Below are 23,289 nucleotides of genomic sequence, written 5' to 3'. Positions count from 1 at the left end.
ATTTGGAACCATTCCCCCCTCTTTTACTTTTACTCCCAACGGATGGAGACTTTACTGTAACAGCCAAAACACTGAAAGTAAGATATTCCCTTATTTGAAAGTAAAACATTCCCTTATTTACAAAGTGTCTGTGATTTATTCTAATCTAAGCATTTTCGTGGGAAACGTTTAAGGGCAGATGAGAGCAGATGTAACCCAAGTTTTAATGTATTTGGAGCAATCGGTCGTTGTGCTAACTCTGCTACGAGAGAGTAATAATCTTTTTCAAACCTTTTTCTCCAACAGTTAGGAGACCCCGCTTAGTGCCTTCCCAGAATTGCCATTCCAAAGTAGCTTAGCATCACTCCCTCTTCTCATAGAATCATAGAATAGAATCATAGAATCATAGAGTTGGAAGAGACCACAAGGGCCATCCAGTCCAACCCCCTGCCAAGCAGGAAACACCATCAAAGCATTCTCAGGGCTTCACCTACTTATGGTTTTTACAGGAAGCAAAATATCAGTGTATTTGTGCATGTGATCTTGCAAAATATCTGCCCTTGTGTGCCCATACACTGGGCCAGGCTCAGGTGGCGCTGTGGTCTAAACCATGAGACTCTTGGGCTTGCCGATCAGAAGGTCGGTGGTTCGAATCCCTGCGACGGAGTGAGCTCCCATTGCTCTGTCCCAGCTCCTGCCAACCTAGCAGTTCAAAAGCATGCCAGTGCAAGTAAATAAATAGGTACCGCTGCAGCGAGAAGGTAAACGGTGTTTCCATGCACTCTGGCACTCGTCACGGTCCACATGACCCGGAAAGCTGTCTGCACCCAAATGCCGGCTCCCTCAGCCTGAAAGCAATATGAGGCGCCACAACCCCATAGTTGGATTTGACTGGACTTAACCATCCAAGGGTCCTTTACCTTTTATCTTACACAGGGCCAGATATTTCCCAAGATCTCTTTCTGCCTCTCTCACAAACAAATGTGGGCAGATATTTTGCAACATCATGTGTGCACACACAAGTTAAAACCTTCCTGTTAAAACCTAGAATGCAGTTTCTAGCAATGGTTAGGAAAGATCTGAATGCCCACTGGCTGCATTCTGAGGCCGTCCCTTTCAGGGCACCGAAAACGAGTCCAATGTGCTAATTCCAGGAGCTGGGGCGAAGGGGAGAGAGGTTCAAGGGGGCACATTTGGGCCTCAAGCCTGAGGTTCCTAGCCCTGATTTAAAATCCCTAGATGGACAGCAAGCTGTGTGTTTTAATAATGACAGAACAGGCAAAGTCGATAAATAGGTACCGCTCCGGCGGGAAGGTAAACGGCGTTTCCGTGCGCTGCTCTGATTCGCCAGAAGCGGCTTTGTCACATGACCCGGAAGCTGTACGCCGGCTCCCTCGGCCAATAAAGCGAGATGAGCGCCGCAACCCCAGAGTCGTCCGCGACTGGACCTAATGGTCGGGGGTCCCTTTACCTTTTATCCTTTGGCGTAGGGTTTGGCCTGTTTGTCCACATATAGAGAGCTGAAGGGCACTGTTGGCATTTGATGGATTATTGGCCCGATCCAACATGTTCTTATTCCCTGAATAAACAGGATGTCGAGAGGGCCTCCTGTTTAAAAAAATTATACAAAACAGCCGCTAGAGGGCTCTTTTCGTATTTTATCCTTTCCTAAAATCCAGAGGCATTTTGTGCCGCTTCTGAAATTGCCTCTCTGTGTTGTGAAATGCAACCCCAAGAGGGGCTGGGCTTCCCATGAAGATGCTGCATCCGGTGAGAGAAATACAGGGAGGGAGAGGGAGGAGGAAAGCCAGGGGGAAAATGCACCAGAGATCAGGCAGGGAGCTCTCAGAGTCCCTTCCCTGCATCCAGGCCTTGGAGCAGATTTCGGGAGGGTTGGGGAGCATCGAGAGGCCACGATGGGAGATTTAAATGATTAGATGCTCTTGCTGGTCTGGTTTTGAGGCACAAATGGCTCAGTGGATCCCCTCTGACGTAAAACCACAGAGCGTCGTGACACCTTCCAGACAATGTGAGCATATTTCTCCGCCTCCAATCCGTTACAGCTACCGAGCAGAGAAACACTTTGCACAAGCTCAGAGGCGCCCTTGGTGTTTGTTGTTCATCAAGGCACGCCTTCCAGGGGGGAACTTGAAAGCAGTTGCCAGGGAGCTCATCCCCTGAAAGCCTCTATCAAATTTAAGGCATTGTCTGGTTGTGGCTCGGTGGCAGAGAACCTACTTTGCATGCAGAAGGTCGCCGGTTCAATCCCTGCGATTTCATGTTCCTCTGTCGCTCCCAATACTTATACTTCTGTTTCCCTTCTGCTCAGGAAATGCGCTGCCGTCCCTGCCCCTTCTGAATTCGCACCCCGGCCAGCTGCTTCTCTTTACAGCAGATCCACCTTAGTTCACTCTGGAACTCCAACCCTGGAAGAAGAATGGCTGACACCGAGGAAGTGCAGGTGGAGGAAGCACAGGTAGGAGCCAGCAAATTCCTCCTCTTTCCTTCCTAAGCAGTGGTGGCTGGTGCCCTTTGGGACAGGTAGGGCGGAAGACCAGGAGCCCAACAGCAGGCGGTGCCAGAGAGCCAGTGACCAGCAGAGCCAGCTAATTCTAATGGTTTGTCCCCATCTTCCTCTTCGCTGCTAGAGGGCAAAACTGAGGACCACCCTCCTTTAGTTCCTAGGAGTACACCTGAGATTATAAGTTATTATATTTGTCAGTTGCTTTTCTCACAGAGTGACTCAAAGCAGCTCATGTTAATTGTTAGAAACAGTGCTTTTTTCTTTAAAAAAATGTTTAGGGGTGCTCTCATTTTTACTCAAGAAAATCACCAGTTTATAGTTCAAATAAATACAGTAAATGAACATAAGTACAAAGATTCACAAAATGTTTAGGGGCATGCGTACCCCTGTGCCCCCCCCCGAAAAAGCACTGGTTATAAACAAACGAAGTATAGCTCTAGTCTATAATTAAAAGGCAGGACTAACTGATCCTGCCTCACAAGAGGGGCCACAATGCCACCTTTCAATTTTTATTTTTTTAAAAAATTGTATTCATATTCCACCTTTTTCTCCATGGAACTCAAGGTAGCTTGCATACTTCTCCCCTTCTCATATAATCCCCACAACGACCCTGTGAGGTACGTTAGGCTGAGAGTGAGTGACTGGCCCAAGGTCACCTAGTGAGCTTCATGGCCCACATGGGGTTTCGAACTCTGTTCTCCCAGGCTTTAGTGTGACACTCTAACCACTACTCTCTGGGTAAAGATAAAAGGCTTTGCTGGTGCTTAAAGATGGCACCAAGTATACCTCCCCGGGAAGAACATACCACAGGCTTCGGGGGGGGGGGGCTCACCACTGAAAAGGCCTGTTCTTGCCACCCTCTAGACCTCTCATGGAAGGGGGCACAAGGAGAAGGTCCTGAGATCGAGATCACAAATCTTTTCAAACACACATCTAGAAACTTAACGTGTGAAAGCAACATGCTTGTGTATTGCAGCAGCACCAAACTTGCCTTTACACCCACCCACCCACCCTGTGTGCTTAAATTTCTAAAAATGAAAGATCGATTTGATGTTTGATTTTTCCATTCTGCTTTTTCTAGTATACAGTAGGCAGCACAAAAGCGGCGCACAGAAATCTACCAAACCCTTCCACGTTCTGAATCCTATATTAGTAATCCTAAAATAGAGAGGACACTGCGAGAAATCTAATAAAGAAGCCACAAACAGAAAACTCATTCAAGTTAATGCAACAGGAAAATTTCAGTCTTTAAAGTTTCTTTAGCCAGGCTCCTATAGATATTGATGAAGGTAAGTCCAGTCAGATGAAATATTGAAGATGTTACGCACAAGTGTTAGACAGGGTGCCGGCGTTTGTCCCCTGTTTCACCCATGGACAGTTTTGGGCTTCTTCAGTAAATTATTTCCCAGGGTTTACTGTATTTTCATATATTCAAATTTACATGTTACATCGCATCTTAACTAGAACATCTAATCTTCTTCTTCAGAATATTCTTCCTCAAGGTTTTGGTATATTTACATACTTTCAACTTCATATGCTAAGTTCTTTCTTGGCTTAATGTAATGAATCAGATCTAAGTTAGGGGATGTTCAGAAACCCACGGTGTTTTAGGAGTTAATGGGCACCCCATTTTGAGTGGCAGATACCCCTTGGGAGGCGGGACCTCCCGCTCTTTAAAAGGAGGGAGCAGCCGTTAGAGGAGAGAGTGGTGACTGGAAGAAGGAGGGTGTGGGGCCAGGTTAGGTTTAGGTTAGGTTAGGTTAGGATCGTTGAAGATGTGTATATGTTGCTGAAAGAAAGAGTTTACACTGTTATGAAACTAAGCTTATGAACCATCACTGAAACCGTTATGTTCTGTAAGAAATAAAGACCTCTTATTGTTGAGCTAAGAAAATATCGTTGTTCATTTGGTCCAGCGCGTTATATAGGCTCTTGAGGAGGTGAACTCAGGGAAAGGACAAAACTGACCTGCAGGGTGATAGTTTGTGTCTTGGAGTTCCCTCAGGAGGGAGGAAACCCTGGTATTGCCACAGAGTTGCTAAGAGGGCTTAGCTAACTGATATAGTGAGGGGATCTAATAAAGAGAGACCCCGAACTGTAGCCAAAGGAGAGGTTAACCCCTGAAGCCCTGAGCAGAGGATATAACTGGCCATGGCTGCTGGACAGGAAAACTCCCGTTACTAAAGAAATTCCCAGATTATTAATCAAAGGGGATCGAAATAACAGACGGACCTCAGAGGGACAGGTGGGGTGCATTGTAATTTGACCCAGAACACCTGATTAAAAATTCACTTAGTAACGAGGGGAAAGTCTGAAGTGGAGGTTTGTCGCACTTAAGCATTTATTCATTTAGCCATTTAAAGCATTTATTCTGCTTTTTCCAGCAACAAATGTTGACCTCAAAGCAGCTCACGATAATCACAAAAGCATCGCAGGACAGCAAAACGTTGCAATCTCTATACTATTTCAATCACAGCAGTTTTAAGGTTTCAATATGTGCCTCCTTTCACCCCTTTTGTTACAGGACCATCTGGTTTCCCTGACAGGAGAGGGAGACATCAAAATCGAGGAAGAAGAGAGCAGTGAAGAGCTACAGGTATGTATCCGTTAGCCACCTGCTCGAGTGAGAAGGAAAGAAAGGAACTTCTTCACACAGTGCATCATTAATGCATCAAAATCCCCACCACATGGTGTGCTAACAGTTGCAGGTGCAAGGAGCCTTAGGAGCGGGTTCTGGCAGTTCGGAGCTCTTTGTATGTTTTCATGACACAGCATATGAGGGAAAAGGGCTGGGAGGGAGGAGGGGAAACCAAGCTCCGCTAAAAAGTCTTTCACCAGCCATAAGTGCTGCTGAGAAGTAAAAGCTAGTGTCTTTTCTCAGTAGACTATTTTAATCAGAGCTGTTTTCAAAATGTGCCCACTTTCATTCCTTTTGTTACAGGATTGTCTGCCTTGCCTGGCAAGAGAAGGAAACATCGAAATCGAGGAGCAAAAAAGAAGCGAAGATCTGCTGGTAGGTATCTGTGAACCACCCACTTGAGTGGGAAAGAAAGAAATCATTAATGTGTGGAACTCCCCACCACATGGTGTGGTGATGGTCACAGACTTGAGTGGGTTTAAGAGCGGATAACACGAGTTCATGGGGACATAGGAAGCTGCCTTATAGTGAGTCTGGCTATCTGTTATGGATGCTTTAGGTGAGATTCCTGCATTGTGGGGGGGGGGTTGGACTAGATGACCCTTGGGGTCCCTTCCAACTTTACAATTCTGTGATTCTGTGAGTCAAACCAAATTGTGACTGGCAGCATTTCCCCAGGGCTCTGAGCAAGGAGTTCTTTCCCAGCCCTTTCTGGAGGTGCTGGGGTTTGAACCTGGGAGCTTCTGTATGCACTGAGCTGCAACCCTTTTGGCGATTGGCAAAGCGGGCTGCCCCAGCCACCTGTCAAAATATCCTGCTGTCGAAGGTCAGGCTCTGAGCCACTGGCTGGATCCTATTCCCCTACCCCCGTGCTAAACCATGGCTTATCAAACTGTGGTTTATTTCATCCTCCGAAGCATGAATAAAAACCATTGGTTATAGTTTGCCTTAGCCACGCTTGCGAATCTGCAGTTCCCTGAAAACAACACACTTCCCCCAAACAGCCACTTTCCCAAACCTCAGAGCGCTTTCAACAGCCCATCAGAGGAAGGATGCTATCCCACCTTGAGGTTCCTGTCAGCTGTTGAACAGATCCTTCTGGCTCCACCTTCCAGTGGCTCCAGCAGAAGCAGAGGCAGCTGCTTTGTAGATCACTGGTCCGCCCAGCTCAGTATTGTCTACACACACTGGCAGCAGCTCTGGTTGGCCACTGTGAGAACAGGATGCTGGACTAGATGGGTCTTTGGCCTGATCCAGCATGCCTGGGGATTCTCTGATCTGTGGGACCTCCTCCTAAGCTCACCGTCCCCCTTTCTATAATCATCTCTTCTGGCAGAGAGAGATCGAAGCAGAGAGGATGAAGATTGTCAAGGAATGGAAGGAGATGCACCAGATTCTTGACAAACAGCAGCAGGTCCTGCTGAGCTGGCTAAGGAACGAGGTTCTCCGAGTCTCCAGGGAGACTTCCCTCCGCAGTGAATCAGGAAGGGAAAAGGCACAGCAGCCGTTGCTGGTAGGAAGAGTGTTGCAAAAATAAGGTTGTAGTAAAAATAATGTCACATTGCCCAACAATGCTCCTGCTGTTGATTAACGGCATACTTGAGGCCCAATATACCTGAAGGAGTGTCTCCACCTCCATTGTTCAGCCCAGAAACTGAGGTCCATCTCCGAGGGCCTTCTGGCGGTTCCCTCCCTGTGAAAAGTGTGGCTACAGGGAACCAGGCAGAAGGCTTCTCGGTAGTGGTGCCAGCCCTATGGAACTGTTGTGATATTATTACAAGCCAAGCTGCAAGAAGCCTCAGCAGCGAGGTCACTTGACTATGAGTCATGTTTTCATCCTGTGGGAAAGCCACTGGTCCTACCAGCCTATCCACACATGTGATGTTTTTGTAATGTACTGTTGTATTTTTACTTTCAGTTCTGGCTAGAGAGATGCCAGACGCCATTACAGACAGCTCTGAATTCATGAGCTGGCTAAGCAGAGACATACTCTGCATTTTAACTCATAACAGGAACGCCCTCCCGTCAGATGTCAAGGAAATAAACAACTATCTGACTTTTAGAAGACATCTGAAGGCAGCCCTGTTTAGGGAAGTTTAAAATGTCTGAAGTTTTATTGTGTTTTTCATATTCTGTTGGGAGTCTCCCAGAGTGGCTGGGGAAACCCAGCCAGATGGGCGGGGTATAAATAAATTATTATTATTATTATTATTATTATTATTATTATTATTATTTATTAAAATGATTTTTAATTGATTATAGCAGAGTGGGGAAGTGTGTCCAGATCCTGCCCTGCCCAATGGGCCATTTCTGACAGGAGGACATAGTTAGCATGACACCAGGTGAAACATTTTCTTTTGCCCATACCAGCCAGGCAGTGTAGGGTGTTCAGCTGTGCAATTATCTGTCCCAGACCTGGTGTCATGTAAGCAAAACAGCCTCGGAGGCAAAATTAGGACCCCTCCAACTGACGGTTGAATCTACCATGAACTTGCTGGCTATAATATGCAGCAAAGCACATTCAAAGCACATTTCCCCACTCAATGAATTCTCGGTGCTGCAGTTAACCCCTCACAGGGGTACAATTGCCAGGTACCCTTAATAAACTACAGTACCTGTCATTATTTGAGAGGGAGAATTGGCTTCAAATGGCTCTGCCTGTCATGCGCAGAAGAAGAAGAATCTTCTCTGAGAAACTCCATAAACTGTTCTTTTCATCTTTTCTTTATTGCAGGGTTTACACAGCACTGGCCGCAGGTGAGCTCTGAATTAAATTTTGCTAGCTCCTCCTATTGGGCAGCAATCTTCTCTGAACTATGAGGTGCTGGGATCAGGGGGTGGGAGAAGGAATTTGAGGGAGAGCCCACACTCGGCTTTTTTGAGGTTCTTAAACCAGGGGCAGCCAACATGATTTCCTTCAGATGCTGTGGCACTCCAGCTCCCATCATCCCTGACCACTGGCTGTGCTGATTGTGGGCTCATGGGAGTTGGAGTACAATGGCATCTTCCTGACTACCCCCTGTGCTATAAATTGAAAGCAGTATTATCAGACTTTAAGCAGTAATGGCTCCCCCTGCCCAAAGAATCCATAGAATCATAGAGTTGGAAAAGACCACAAGGGCCATCCAGTCCAACCCCCTGCCAAGCAGGAAACACCATCAAAGCATTCCTGACAGATGGCTGTCAAGCCTCCGCTTAAAGACCTCCAAAGAAGGAGACTCCACCACACTCCTTGGCAGCAAATTCCACTGTCAAACAGCTCTTACTGTCAGGAAGTTCTTCCTAATTTTTAGGTGGAATCTTCTTTCTTGTAGTTTGAATCCATTGCCCCGTGTCCGCTTCTCTGGAGCAGCAGAAAACAACCTTTCTCCCTCCCTTAGATGACATCCTTTGATATATTTGAACATGGCTATCATATCACCCCTTAACCTTCTCTTCTCCAGGCTAAACATACCCAGCTCCCTAAGCCGTTCCTCATAAGGCATCGTCTCCAGGCCTTTGACCATTTCCAGAATCCTGGGAATTCTAGAAGCTTCAATCCTTATGTCAGGGCGAATCGTTTGGCCTGATCCAACGGGGCAGTTCATTAATGTTTCGCCTTCTCTTCCTCCAACAGCAACACCTATTCTTTCTTTCTTTTTCACAGAGATGATACGTTCTTCCCGAAACCACAGCCGGATTTGGGGGAGCTGGAGCAGAAGCTGAGCGAATTCTCCCACAAAAGGGCTGCTTTGCTGGAAACGCTGCTGGCATTCAAAGGTGAAGAAGGGTTTTTATTTGCTAGAACTCTTTCATGTGTCCCCCCCCCCAAACAATAAAGTTGAGCTCAAAGCAGCTCATGATAATAAGAAGTCATTAAAACCTAGCGAACGGCATTTTCATCCATGTAATAGCATCTTTTTGAAAATGACATATAAAGTAAAGTGAAAAAGAAACAGTTCACAGTTGTATCCCGTGTCAGTCACATGCAAAGAAGACCCATTGGAATGAATGCAAAGGGCTAAGGCCCCTTCCGCACCATATATTTAAAGATGTATCATGCCACTTGAAGTAAGCATGGCTTTCCCCAAAGATCCTTGGGAACTGTAGTTTGCTAAGGGCTCTGAGAGTTGTTGAGGCACCCCTGTTTACCTCGCAGAGCTACTGTTATATCGTGCTGGGAACCTTAGTTCTTAAAATAAATGCCAAACACGGGATTTAGGAGAAATTGAAAGCAAGCGTTTTATTGCTGAGCAATAAGGTCCAGGGAGTCGCCTCTCAAAGACTGGACATTAATCACAGGTATCCAAAGGTTTTTATAGATCCTCCAAACGTTACATATTCATATCTAGCATTAATCATCAAGCCAATGGGCGCGTGACAGCGTATAACAGCACCCAGAAATCCAACCCTCTTGTCCCTAAAAGACTCTTTGAACTTCACCCTAGTTAGCTGAAGCAAGGAGATCCACTTCCGCTTTCTTGAAACGACCTTTTGCGCCCTGTGAACTCTCCCCCAATTCCTTTCATTGGGCCATTGTTTTAGCTTGGTAAGCATATAAATCTCATTATGTCAGACTTGATCAAAACACTATATATATCTCAAACACCCACAACATTCTGCAGACATCCTGTTTCTCCCAACATCCTGTCTCACTTTGGGACATAGGACCCATGACATAATTTATTTCTTCTGCGGTCAATCTGCCTAGCTAGATATTTTCTGCTTGGTTCAGCTATAACTCACAAACTCTTTGTAAGAAGCATTCCTTACAAGACACAGTCTTAATGCATAAGCATACAAAACAAAGCAAAGGTGAGATTATATGTTCCCAGGTTACAACATTACAACTTCCAGAGTTCTCTGAGAAGAGAGGTTGATCACCCTGAGAACTGTTTTCTGCTGTTTGTCTGTCAACCATGCCACAAATGGCGAAGGGTGTGGAGAGGTTCTTCTCCTTTATGTCCTTCAGGGCGGCTATCCTCGACTGCTTTCAATACTGTTTGTGCCTGAAAAGGTTTTAAGACAGACCTACTGGCCTGTTTCCAATCTGAGCGTGTTCCCTAACTTCCTGTTAAAATCCTGTAACTGTTTATACCGCACATGATCCGGTTTAAATTTTTTGTCCAGCTTTCGTAGCACCCCCCCCCAAAAAAAAACAGCAAGTCTGAAGGGGTCCTGAGAGAGGAAGAGGGGAAATTGCAAAATGGTGCAGGCTGTTAATTGTCTGATTTCCTTCCCTAGAAAATTTGCATCTGGAGTTGAAGAAGAATGGAGGTACATGCCCTATATATAGATATATATACAAATATGGATACTAGATGCCTTCAGTTATATTTTACTACCTGAAGGGAAGGATTATAGTATATAAGCACATTTATAGTTCAACATCTAAAATCTTGCAAAGTTTCATGAAGATAGGAACACAGGAAATTGCCTTATACTGAATCAGACCGTTAGTCCATCTAACTCAGTATTTTCGACACTGATTGGCAGTGGCTCTCCTGGGTTTCAGACAGTGAGTCTTGAAGTATAGGTGGGTTCCCATGAGGCAAGACACAGTGATCACAGCAAGAACCATTCTTGAACTACATTACTAGATAACGGGGGCAAAGCAACTGCTTATATACATTTGTGAAGAACTGGGCCACTCCTACTCCCAATATGATTGGCTGTCTAAACTTCCAAGCTGCAAATCATGAATTAGAGTTTAAGGGCCAATGGCAGAGGCCCAAATCCAGAATTGTTCTATGATTGGATATCATGTACACAGGAGCTCAGAATCCTTAGTCCAGACTCAAGCTCAGGCAAACACAGACCACTGAATACATAACAAGTCTCTCTCAGCCCGACTTGGGGATGCCCTTGGGGACTGATATTGGGGCCTTGTGCATGCAAAACAGAAGCTCTGCTGCTTACCTGCAGCCTTTTGCCATAATGATTTCAATCACAGAATCAATCAGATTTTGCTGCATAACAGTATCCAACTTGCTTTTCTCTCTAGCAGGAGAAGGGCAGGTGAGCAAAATGGAGGATGAGAAACTACCTGAATTGGAAGCAGCTTCTGAGGGTGAACATGGATCTAAAAGAGAACAGAGGAAGGGTCTGGACAAAGGGGAGGAGGGGAAATCTGTTCCCTGCAAAGAAAACAACTGTGACCTTGATAGGCGCAAAATTCAGCCAAGGACGCAACAGGTCAAGGAGCAGAAGGTGTGTGGTGTGTGCAGGAAGAGCTTCAGCCAGAGATCAAACCTTATCACACACCAGAGAACCCACACAGGTGAGAAGCCGTACAAGTGCGCAGATTGCCGGAAGACCTTCCGCTTCCGCTCCAACCTCATTACGCACTGGAGGATCCACACAGGGGAGAAGCCATTCAAGTGCCCACTTTGCGGGAAGGGCTTCAGCAACCAGTCGGGCCTCGTCAGTCACAAAGGGACTCATCGGGAAGAGAAGCCGTACAAGTGTGCCGAGTGCGGCAAGGGTTTCAGCCGGAGGCCGGGCCTCATTGTCCACGAGAGAACCCACACAGGGGACAAGCCGTACAAGTGCCCCGACTGCGTGAGAAACTTCAGCCAGATTTCGGGCCTGATCGCGCACGAGCGGAGCCACACAAAGGAGAAGCCGTTCAGATGCATGGTTTGCGACGAGTGCTTCAGCCATGCCTCTCACCTCGCTCTGCACGAGATGACCCACATGGAACAGAAGGCGTTTGAGTGCCTGGACTGCGGGGAAAGCTTTGGCCGGAAGCTGGACCTCACTGCGCACCGCCGGAACCACACGGGAGAGACATCGTACGAGTGCGCGGACTGTGGGAAGCACTTCAGCCAGCGGCCGAGCCTGCGTGCCCACGAAAGGACCCACTTGAAGCTCTACCCATGTGTTGAATGTGGGAAGAGCTTCCGGAGCAGCTCCAACCTGAAGTCTCACAAAAGGACCCACATCGGAGACAAGCCCTACAAGTGCTCAGCGTGTGGGAAAAGCTTCAAGTGGAGCTCTAACCTCATTGCCCACGAAAGGGCCCACACTGGAGCAAAGCCTTACAGGTGCTCGGACTGTGGGAAAAGCTTCAAAGGGAGCTCTGATCTTAGCAGACATCAGAGAATCCACACAGGAGAGAACTTGTGAGCAGCCCAATCATTAGGAAAAGTTCTTTTAAATAAATGGTGGTTTTGCATAGCACTCTTTGTTCCCTGTTCGAGGGGTTAGTTGTTGTTGTTGTTGATGATGATGTCAATGCTGCTGCTGCTGCTGCGGACAGGCATATGTGAGTGTTGGTGTATGTCATTGTGGGACAGCATCATTATAAAATGGTGCTGTAGCAACTAGGTTCAAGCAAGAGGGCTGAAACAAAAGGTTTGGCTGGTTATTTAAAATGTGCGGACATTGACAATGGTGTCTTCAGAATTTTGCATAGCAGGAGATAAGCATACGGATACAAACCAAGGTGCAGATTCCACCCAGGGGGCACAGTTTATACACAGGGAAAAGTCGTACCAATTTCCAGGTGGCCCGTTAAATTACACACAGAGAAAAGCGATTTCATTTATGCAGTCTTGAAACACTGAAATAAAGGCATTTTTTTCACAGTTGTGCAGCATGAATTGATTGTTTCCTTTATTTGCCAGCGTTTAATACGAGGTTACTAGGCGCTCCGATTCTAGGGGCCCAGGATGCCGCCCCTCCCATATTGAGGGGTCCTGGTGCAATGTCGTCGCTTGAAGCCGCATTGGCCTGCAGAGCATCTCCTGATGATGCGGGGGAAAGGCAGGGCCTAGTAGAAGAATGTACTGGGCGGCACGTTGTTGGGAAATGCGTGTGACATTGTGCGCTGTGCACCAGCCCCCCCTTCCCCCAATCTTGGGGGCAACCCAGAGCCACTGGAAGTTAGCAGCCACACTTGGAATTGTAAACGGAAAATCCCAGGTGTGGAACGGCCCAGGCACCTGGCCCTTGGGGATAAGCCCACTGGTTTCTGCAGAGTTAAATAAAAGAAGTCCAGCCACTGGAGCAAGGACAAGACAGGGTTTATTGCTCAATAGGTTACAGTCAAAACTGCACACGCAGAGCAGCGTTACAAGAACTTTTAAAAACTCCTATCATATCCCAGAATACAGTTTGGAAACATCATTACTATGTCACGAAAAGGGAAGGGTTACCCTGTTTCTCCTAAAATAAGACATAGCCATAAAATAAGCCATAGCAGGATTTCTATGCATTTGCGAAATATAAGCCGTTCCCCAAAAATAAGCCATACCCCGAAAATAAGCCATAGTGACGTGGTACCTCCCATTAAAACAGCCTGGGGAGGCGTGGCTATGCAGCGTACCGATGCGACACGGTTAAAATAAGACATCCCCTGAAAATAAGCCATACTGTGTTTTTTTGAGCAAAAAAAAATATAAGACGGTGTCTTATTTTAGGAGAAACATGGTATACATGATTAACATATAGGAAAAACAAGATTAGCATATGGGGGAAACAGAGCAATATCAGGGAGATAGCCCTGGGCCAATGTGAATTGGTGTTAAGTATTGGCAAGGATACTTTGAGCACTTATCTGGGAGAGAACAATGGGATTCCAGCTGAGGGATATTAGCCCAGTGGCTTCCTGAAGCACCCACAGATTACCTGCTGAGGCATTTCCCTGTGCAGTGGTCTCTCACCTACTGGATAATGGCGGAGAGATGGGTCCCCTTAAGGGCATCACTCCATACCCCAATGAGTTTGCTCGGGAGGAGACTTTGCTTGGGTGACCCCCCCCCATAATTTCCGTAACAGAATCCTGCAGGCTTGAGGCTCGATGCTGCTTTGGTAGGCAGGTCTTGCTAAACTGTTTCCCCGCGTTCTATGGCAGCTCCAGGCAGGCGCTGCAAAAGAGGCTGAGCAGGAACCTGACTGCTTGGAGGCAGGGTTCTGCCCTAGGAAGTGCATGGAAGGAGTTGAGGTGTAATCAGGCATTTGTTTACATGCCCTGGAGTTGGCAAAATGGCAGGTGGGTGTCTAATAAAATTCTTGTATCACTCGTAAGAATTAAGCTGCAACACTGCATTTCTGCAGGCTTGAACACCGAGCGCAGAAACATTCCAAACAAACACATACACAGAGGTACCCAGGTTTCTAGTCCATAAGGCTGAGAGGGTGGCTTGAAAGTAGGTTAGTGAAATCTCCAGAGCCACCTGACCTGAGCTCTGATCTTAAATTTTCAGTCACTCAGATCACATGTCAACAGCAGCAATAAGATGGTGTGCGATGTGTATTCTAAACCTGTGCATGCTTACTCAGAAGTAAGCCCCAACCATTAAGTTTGATACAACCCACTCCCACGTGATTTTTCCCTAACATACATAATGGCTGCATGAATTGTTAACTATTTGCCCGACCTGTCACAGTTCAAGCAAGCAGCTTCTACTCTTTTTTTCTTCTTTTTTAACGTTGGCAGCCAAGGTTGCCAACTGATAGGAAAGCATCCGGTCCCTGCTCTAGTGCCTTGAACCACAGCATTCTGCTACTGAAAGCAGCCACTAGAGCTCTGCACGGTGCGCAAAGGGTTATGCTGATAGAGATCCGCTGGCTTGATGCCTAGATCGGCCAGGCCATTTGAGAAGCTGATGAAGCCACTTCCTGTCCCCACCTTGCCCTTTCCTTGGGGGAAAGGGGAGGGGGTTGCCTCTCTCAGCTTGCAGGGAGAGGTGAGCTAAAGGGGAATTTAAGGAGGGAGGGGCCATTTGCAGAAAAGTTGGAAGAAGCTGATAGGAAATCCCAGGAGACCAAGGGCGTCAGTGGCTGCAAAAAGGAAGCGCCTTTGTACCGAGTCAGACCAACAAGTCTGGTAACTGCTTTCCAGGATTTGGGGCAGGGAGGGGGGGAAATCTCTCCTGGATTGGGGAGGGGAATGCAAAAGTATGGGAGAGGGAGCGTTGGATCCTGTAGTCTAGGCACGTCCAACAGGTAGATCGTGATCTACAGGTAGATCTCTGGACGTCTGTGGTAGATCACTGGTACATCACTGGCTCCCCCAAAGAAGCTCAACAACCTTGCTCCCCCCCCCAAAAAAAGCTCAACATTGTTGCCCTGCACCCCCCAAAAACGGGGCTTTCCTCCTAACAATTTTGACCTGAACCTCAAAAAACAGGGCTTTCCTTCCTAAAAAAAGATTAACAACTTTGACCTGAACCCCCCAAAAGGGGATAGATCACTGCCAGTTTTTAACTCCGTGAGTAGATCACAGTCTCTTGGAAGTTGGCTACCCCTGCTGTAGTCCAAATCAGGCCGCTCATTTCTGAGATAGGTTTCAATATACTGTTGCATACTGTTGTTTAATGTGTAGAGCCGTCTTCGTGCTTTTTAAACGGCTGCATGGCATGTGGAGGGGAACTCAACAGGTGCGGCCTTCTTAATGGCCTCTCTAAGCTTGGGAAGCTCTGCCTGTTGAATTTCTGCCTGTCTGGAAATGTTGAATACATGGGGCGCTTTTCAGTTGTTGTTGTTGCTGTTGTTGTTTTTCCGTTGGCAAACTCATTGGCAGATCATAGCAGACTGCCGTTCAGACAAGGGCATCTTTGAGTAAATGCAGTGTGGCAGAAGAGACTTGTGGCAACCTTTGAAAGCTAACAACAGTGTACACACGAGCAAAATGCAAGAAGTAATGCCTGTGACAATTGAAAAGTTTTAAGTACAGTGGTACCTCGGGTTACAGACGCTTCAGGTTACAGACTCCACTAACCCAGAAATAATACCATCGGGTTAAGAACTTTGCTTCAGGTTGAGAACAGAAATTGGGCAGTGGCGGTGCAGCAGCAGCGGGAGGCCCCATTAGCTAAAGTGGTGCTTCAGGTTAAGAACAGTTTCAGGTTAAGAACGGACCTCCAGAATGAATTTAAGTTCTTTTTTTTAAATAAGAATTTATTAATTTTCTAAAAAAATACAAAAAGAATAAACATACAAAATACAACACAAAATATAAACACTATTACGATACACTACAACAACACTACAATACAAAAACACACCTAACAAAAAAAACCACATTTATTTACCTAAACTTATCTTATTTATAATCTTACTTTGGGACTTCCTCACGTCCTCTCTTCTGCGTTCATTTCAAATATACTGTGGTAACTTTATAACTAATTTAAGTTCCTCTTCCTCCAATATTCTTAATCCTTATCTATTATCATATATCCATAAACTTATTCCTAACAAAATAAACATAACTTCATACTAACTTCTTACATCCTACTTTCACCTAACATTTCATTACTATTGCCTATAATATCCTCTGATTTCAATTTCAAATGTCTAACTTTTCACATCGTTTAAATATTCTTTAAATTTCTTCCAATCTTCTTTCACCAGAATGAATGAATTAAGTTCTTAACCCGAGGTACCACTGTATATGCCATTGAAGATGAAATGACACAGTTAATTCTTCACAACAACAGTAATTGTTGCTAATGCAATTGTCGTAAGTATTGTTATTAACATTGGAAGTGGGACAGAAAACCACTAGGTTGTTGCCAGCTAAGTCTACAAGTTCGCTATATATTTAAAGCTGTATCGTCCCACTTTAAACAGTCATGGCTTCCACCAAAGATTCCTGGAAACAAGTATAACTGCAGTGCGTTATACGCAGGGCTGCCTCTGAAGACGGTTTGGAAACTTCGGTTGGTGCAGAATTCAGCGGCCAGGTTGCTCACCAGAATCAGTTAGTTTCCGGGCCCAATTCAAAGTGCTGGTTTTGACCTATAAAGCCTTAAATGGCTCAGGACCACAACACCTTAAGTACCACCTCTTCCCATATGAACCTACTTGGACTCTGATGTCATCTTCCGAGGCCCTTCTTCATGTGTCGCCTCTTCGAGAGGTCCGGAGGGTGGCAACACGAGGACAGGGCCTTCTCTGCAGTGGCTCCCCGTTTGTGGAATGCTCTCCCCAGGGATGTTCACCTGGTGCCTTCATTATACACCTTTAAGTGCCAGGCAAAAACGTTTCTTTTTAACCAGGCCTTTGGCTGACCTGATCAACATCCTATACCCTTTTAAAATGTGCCTCTTTGGGGGGGGGTATTATTGGGTTATTGTTTTTATTTTGATTTTATATATTGTGACCTTTTTGTGACCTGCCCTGAGACCTCCAGGTATAGGGTGGTATATAAATTCAATAAATAAATAAATAAAAATAGTTGTTTAATAATAATAATAATAATAATAATAATAATAATAATAATAATAATAATTTGTACCCCACCCATCTGGCTAGACAAAAATCAAATACATTAAAATATCACACATTAAAAGCTTCCCTAAACAGGGCTGCCTTCAGATGTCCTCTAAATGTCTGGTAGTTGTCTATCTCTTTGACATCTGAAGGGAGGGAGTTCCACAGGGTGGGCGCCACTACCAAGAAGGCCCTCTGCCTGATTCCCTATAGTTTTGCTTCTCGCAGTGAGGGAACCTCCAGAAGGCCCTCGGCACTGGATCTCATCCGGGCTGAATGATGGGGGTGGAGATGCTCCTTCAGGTATACTGGACCGAGGCCGTTTAGGGCTTTAAAGGTCAGCACCAACAGTTTGAATTGTGCTCGGAAACGTACTGAGAGCCAATGTAGATCTCTCAGGACCGGTGCTGAGAGTGGTTAGGAAAGTCCCCTCACAGAGCTGCACTTTCCAGAGTGGTTCAATAATCAATCCATCATCCCAGGGAGCTCTGTAAATTCTAGTTCTGTGAGTGGAATAGAGGCCTCCTAACATCTCAGCACTATTAAAGAACTGCATTTTCCAAGATTCTTTGCAGGAAGCCACGACTATTTAAAGTGACACAATACTGCTTTAAATGTATAGTGTAGATGTGGGCTTAAGTTATATTTGGAGTAGGCCCTTTGATGATAATAATAATAATAATAATAATAATAATAATAATAATAATAATAATAATTTTGGAGTAGGCCCTTTGATGATAATAATAATAATAATAATAATAATAATAATAATAATAATAATAATAATAATTTGTACCCCGCCCATCTGGCTGGATTTCCCCAGCCACTCTGGGCGGCTTCCAACAAAAATCAAATACATTAAAATATCACACATTAAAAGCTTCCCTAAACAGGAAATGAATAAACCTTTTGAAATGAATAAAATAGAGCCAGTGTGGTGTAGTGGTTAAGAGCGGTAGACTCGTAATCTGGGGAACCGGGTTCGCGTCTCCGCTCCTCCACATGCAGCTGCTGGGTGACCTTGGGCTAGTCACACTTCTCTGAAGTCTCTCAGCCCCACTCACCTCACAGAGTGTTTGTTGTGGGGGAGGAAGGGAAAGGAGAATGTGAGCCGCTTTGAGACTCCTTCGGGTAGTGAAAAGCGGGATATCAAATCCAAACTCTTCTTCTTCTTCTTCAATGGGTCTACTCTTGAGTAGCACTAACACCACTGACAGACTTGTCCTCTTTTTGTGTCCAGATCCTTGGTCTAATCCATCTGTGCTCACCTCGCTGAAGGAAATGGCTGAAAGGGAGAGGATAGCCAATCTGAAAACAGAGGAACAGGATCCGGCTGGCCCCAGGTTATGGGATGGCATGGAGGAAGCCACAAGCGAAGGACCACCAGTTAAAAATTTGGTTGGTGGAGCCAAGTTGGTTTTGACAGAGGAAGTGCCGCAGCGGGTTAAGCAGGAACCGAGCGAGGGTGTGCTCCAGCAGTGCTGGGAAGGCCAGTGGCAGGCCTTCCTGAAGGCTGTGCAGTCCCCTCGCTTGGGAGGGATCAACCTGCAGGTATCCCGGCCCGCACCGAGGGAAGACATCAATGAATGTCAGGTCACTTCTGAGGGAGTGGCCGAAGCTGGCCAGTGGCCCCGAGGAGAAAGCGGCGCTGAGATCCTGGACTCCTCCGGAGAACAGGTCAAAGTAGAGGTTCTGGACAAGGACCCTGTTGATTTGGAGGTGCGACGCCGGCACTTCAGGCAGTTACGCTATGAGAAAGCCGAGGGCCCCCGAGAAGTATTGCGCCGACTCTGGGAGCTTTGTCGCCGGTGGTTGAAACCAGAGAAACACACCAAGGAGCAGATCCTAGAGCTGGTGGTTCTGGAGCAGTTCCTAGCTGTCCTGCCCCAGGGAATACAGGGCCAAGTCAGGGAGCAGGACCCAGAGACCTGCACCCAGGTGGTGGCCCTTGTGGAGGATTTCCTGATGAGGCAGGAAGTCCAAGATGCCAGGAGCTGGGATCAGCAGGTAAGGTCTGTACGCTGCCAACAGCATCTTGAGAGAACCATGTTGGATACATGGATGTTTTATGTACAATCTAGCAGTAGACGCGTTTTGTTAAATAAAAGTGGATCAACGTGACTCCCATGGCTGTTTCAGGTGCTGAGGCCTTCTGGAGAAACAGCTGCAAATTCCTCTGAGGCCAGCCAGGTTCCTCCCAACTTTTGGAAAGGGCAACTCTGCAGAGTGGCTGGTCAGGTAGAGGACAAAACTGCAGACTTAGCAGGTAAGGAATCTCTGCGCATCGGAAGAAGTGTGCATGCACACAAAAGCTCATACCAAGAGCAAACTTAGTTGGTCTCTAAGGTGCTACTGGAAGGAATTTTTTATTTTATTTTGTTTTGACTATGGCAGACCAACACGGCTGCCTACCTGTAACTAATTTTTATGAGTAAAACAATTAGTAAATATTCGTAATAATAAAAAATGATATATTCACAATAGCTTTTAATAGCTTTATTGTTTGACACAGCAGTATACAACTATGTTTTTATACCTGAAGAAGTATCTGAAGAAGTGTGCATGCACACGAAAGCTCATACCACTGACAAACTTAGTTGGTCTGTAAGGTGCTACTGGAAGGAATTTTTTTATTTTTTATTTCGTTTCGACTACGGCAGACCAACACGGTTACCTACCTGTAACTAGAGACATAATGGTTATCAATGCTGTCCAGTAAACAACACTGTAATATATTAAGACAATACCTACTTATGTTCTATACATTATTCTTTGAAAACATTATATTTAGATCATTCATTTGTGGTAATGTCTTAATTTTTTTTACTGTGATCATTTCCCCCCCCCCCCATCTTGTCACAAAACTATCATGCCTCTGTTCCCTTCCCCACTTCCCCACCCTTAACTCTAATCTAATGAGTCAGTTTAGCTATTGTAGCTGTGTAAAAATGGACACAATATGGGAACTGACCATTGTTTACTGTTGCAGGTGACAGGCAAGTGTATGAGGAGGAGGGGATTGGCCTTCAAAAGGAACATTCTGAGCAAGTGGAACCAAACGATGCAACCTTGAGAAGAGAAAAGGGTTTCAGGAAGTACAGGAAGGGAATAACAATTGGGAGTCAGCAAGAAGCAGAAAGAGAACCAAAGAGAACTCTAGAGAAAACTGTTCCCTGTCTGGAGGATAACGAGGATGGGGAAGAAAACAGGGTCCAGCCTCATGACAGGCAAACAACCTGTGTGGATCCCAAAAGAAGCTTCAGGCCCACTCTTAACCATCAGAGAATCCCCACGGGAGAGAAACCCTATAAGTGCTCTTTCTGCGGGAATAGCTTCACTCGGACGTGGGACCTCCTGGTACACACGAGGATCCATACTGGAGAGGCCCCATATAAGTGCTCCTACTGTGGGAAAAGCTTCAGCCGCGGTTCACTCTTCAGGGAACACGTGAGAACCCACACGGGTGAGAGGCCCTACAAGTGTTCGCACTGCGGGAAGAGCTTCAACCGGAAACGCTACCTTATCACTCACGAGAGAATCCACACGGGGGAGAACCCGCCTCTGTGCCTTTATTGTGGGAAAAGCTTCTCTCAGAGGGCCAGCCTCATTGCCCACGAGCGGATCCACACGGGGGAAATCCCGTACAAATGCAGTCACTGCGACAAAAGTTTCTCCCAGAAGTCCAAGCTCGTCATACATGAGAGGACCCACACGGGAGAGACTCCCTTCAAGTGCCCTGAGTGTGGGAAAAGCTTCAGCCAAAAGGGGAACCTTAGGACACACATGAGAATCCACACCGGAGAGAAGCCTTTCAAATGCCTGCTTTGCATGAAAAGCTTCTCTCAGAGGGCCAAACTCCTCGTACATGAAAAAATGCATACCGAAGCGATCCCCGTATAAATGCAGGCGATTGGTACAACAGAGGGGACTACTTGGGTTTTGTAGGAGAATTGAGGTTAAGACAAATTTGTGAGAGGATAAGCTGCATGACTCTGAACACCAGTGGTTGGGGAATGATTTCGTCGGGGAGTTGTTGTGGCTTTGTCCTGCTTTTGGGTTTCTCATTGGGGCATCTGCTTGGCCACTGTGAGGAACAAGATTCTCAACAAGACAGGCCTCCTGATCCTGATCCTGCAGGATTCTTCTTGTGTCCTTTTTGAGCTGGGAGACAAGAAACTTCCCCCATGAAAATCTCACCACCACCTCCTGGGTGACAGGCTGCTCTGGGTGTTTGCTGAAGTACAGCTCCCATCGTCCCTGGACATGGGCTGTGCTTGGGTGTTGCTGATGGGAGCTGGCATCCCATCAACACGTGGAATCTCCTCGCCCAATCTCCTTGATCCCCAGCCCCTGATCTCTTGAACCAAACTGGACTTGATGGGAGTATATTGTGCTCCAGGAGGCTTGGTTTGGTTAGAATCGAGTGTACGCTTCCAGAGTTGACACTGGCTGCCCCAAAGCATCCTGGGAACTGTCACTTTAGGGCTTTGACAGCTTCTATGAACCCCCCTCGGGGACGCGGGTGGCGCTGTGGTCTAAACCACAGAGCCTAGGGCTTGCTGATCAGAAGGTCGGCAGTTTGAATCCCCGCAACAGGGTGAGCTCCCGTTGCTCGGTCCCTGCTCCTGCCAACCTAGCCGTTTGAAAGCACGTCAAAGTGCAAGTCAATAAATAGATACCGCTCCAGCGGGAAGATAAACGGCATTTCTGTGCGCTGCTCTGTTTCACCAGAAGCGGCTTAGTCATGCTGGCCACATGACCCAGAAGCTGTACGCCGGCTCCCTCGGCCAGTAACGCGAGATGAGCGCCGCAACCCCAGAGTCGTCCGTGACTGGACTTAACAGTCAGGGGTCCCTTTACCTTAATGAACCCCCTCACAGAACTACCATGCCCATAGTTTTCTGCCATGAGGGACAGAGTGTTTAAACTACTCAGGGGATTGTAGGTCTGCGAATGGGAGGGAGTACCCACACTACACAGTATGACATTTTGTGGCATACATTTTGTGGATTCAGAGCAGGGCTGAGAGCGACGCATGATGTCTAGTTTGGCCACTTATGGGTATAGTAGTGTGGTATGGCTTGTGGGTGTGAGGGGCTGGTAATCCTCCAGACGATATTTGGACTCCCAGGGCTGGCTCGCCCAGGGTATTGTGCCGCTGAGGCAAAACAGCGGTGCTGCTGCACCCTCAACGAGTGTCCTGCCCCACACACCTGCTGAGGGTGACTCCCTGTGTCCCCCACTGATGACTCTGCCAACTCCAGTGCTGCCATTCCCCCCCCCCCAAGACAAAGGGAAGAAAATGGAGACTGAAAAGCCAGCGGCAGAGGGGGCACAACGGAGCAGGCCACAAGAATGGCAGATCAGGAGAATGGTTCACTCCTCGTGGGCCTGGATCTGCTGCCCCACCCCTGAGCCTCCTATCCTGAGGCAACTGCCTCCCTGAGACTCATGGATGGGGGAGCCCTCCTATCTGCCCCTAGGCAGCATAACCTGCAGTTAGGCATTATGGAAACTAGGAGCCACAGCTGGAGGGCTGCAGATTCCCCTTCCCTGGCTTAAAGATACTTCCATATAACAGGCATAACAAACGCTGCTTTTTCCCCAGTCCAGACACCTCAAACTAATAGCTTTTATTTCCATTAACCTGACCATTGGTATAGTGCAGGCATAGGCAACCTTTGGCCCTCCAGATGTTTTGGCCTACAACTCCCATGATCCCTAGCAAACAGGACCAGTGGTCAGGGATGATGGGAATTGTAGTTCAAAACATCTGGAGGGCCAAAGGTTGCCTATGCCTGGTATAGCGTAAGTCAGTCAGGGATGGGGAACTCCTGGCGCCCCAGATGTTGCTGGACTCCAGCTCCCATCCTCCTTGATCATTGGCCATGGTGGCTGCAGTGGCTGATGGGAGTTGGAGTCCCAGCACCATCTGGGGGGCCAAAAGGTT

At 46.8% G+C, this 23,289-nt stretch overlaps 2 protein-coding genes across 3 annotated transcripts; both read left to right on the top strand.

Moving 5' to 3' along the window:
* The first annotated feature begins 1,813 nt into the window (after positions 1-1,813).
* Positions 1,814-12,455, top strand: LOC117042710 (zinc finger protein 2 homolog). Of its 2 annotated transcripts, none has more exons than XM_033142321.1 (9): positions 1,814-2,008; positions 2,309-2,455; positions 5,028-5,099; positions 5,445-5,516; positions 6,478-6,654; positions 7,876-7,898; positions 8,788-8,900; positions 10,365-10,397; positions 11,128-12,455. In XM_033142321.1, exons 2-9 carry the CDS (start codon positions 2,417-2,419, stop codon positions 12,246-12,248), a joined length of 1,650 nt encoding a protein of 549 aa, XP_032998212.1. In that variant the 5' UTR covers positions 1,814-2,008; positions 2,309-2,416; the 3' UTR covers positions 12,249-12,455. The 2 variants fall into 2 exon arrangements, with proteins under 2 accessions (XP_032998212.1, XP_032998211.1); XM_033142320.1 differs by having other exon boundaries at positions 1,815-2,008; positions 11,125-12,453.
* A 2,348-nt stretch (positions 12,456-14,803) lies between these two features.
* On the top strand, positions 14,804-21,379 carry LOC117042697 (zinc finger protein with KRAB and SCAN domains 8-like). The gene is made up of 4 exons (XM_033142300.1): positions 14,804-14,952; positions 18,580-19,346; positions 19,479-19,605; positions 20,329-21,379. The coding sequence occupies exons 2-4, from the start codon at positions 18,621-18,623 to the stop codon at positions 21,237-21,239; spliced, it is 1,764 nt and encodes a 587-aa protein (XP_032998191.1). The 5' UTR covers positions 14,804-14,952; positions 18,580-18,620; the 3' UTR covers positions 21,240-21,379.
* The last annotated feature ends 1,910 nt before the right edge of the window (positions 21,380-23,289 follow it).

This window comes from Lacerta agilis, chromosome 2, assembly GCF_009819535.1.
Source record: "Lacerta agilis isolate rLacAgi1 chromosome 2, rLacAgi1.pri, whole genome shotgun sequence".
NCBI classification, from domain to species: domain Eukaryota; kingdom Metazoa; phylum Chordata; class Lepidosauria; order Squamata; family Lacertidae; genus Lacerta; species Lacerta agilis.
The sequence above is the reverse complement of the archived record's forward strand: the minus strand, read 5'-3'. Positions and strand labels throughout refer to the sequence as shown.

What these genes read in the sequence shown, in the direction of transcription:
- LOC117042710 (XM_033142320.1), top strand. Translation starts at nt 2,417, where the DNA reads ATGGCTGACACCGAGGAAGTGCAGGTGGAGGAAGCACAG. An exon ending in AAAGAAGCGAAGATCTGCTG is followed by an intron (nt 5,517 to 6,477) that starts GTAGGTATCTGT and finishes CTCTTCTGGCAG; the next exon opens with AGAGAGATCGAAGCAGAGAG. An exon ending in TTACACAGCACTGGCCGCAG is followed by an intron (nt 7,899 to 8,787) that starts GTGAGCTCTGAA and finishes TCTTTTTCACAG; the next exon opens with AGATGATACGTTCTTCCCGA.
- LOC117042697 (XM_033142300.1), top strand. Translation starts at nt 18,621, where the DNA reads ATGGCTGAAAGGGAGAGGATAGCCAATCTGAAAACAGAGGAACAGGAT. An exon ending in CCAGGAGCTGGGATCAGCAG is followed by an intron (nt 19,347 to 19,478) that starts GTAAGGTCTGTA and finishes TGGCTGTTTCAG; the next exon opens with GTGCTGAGGCCTTCTGGAGA. An exon ending in CAAAACTGCAGACTTAGCAG is followed by an intron (nt 19,606 to 20,328) that starts GTAAGGAATCTC and finishes TTACTGTTGCAG; the next exon opens with GTGACAGGCAAGTGTATGAG.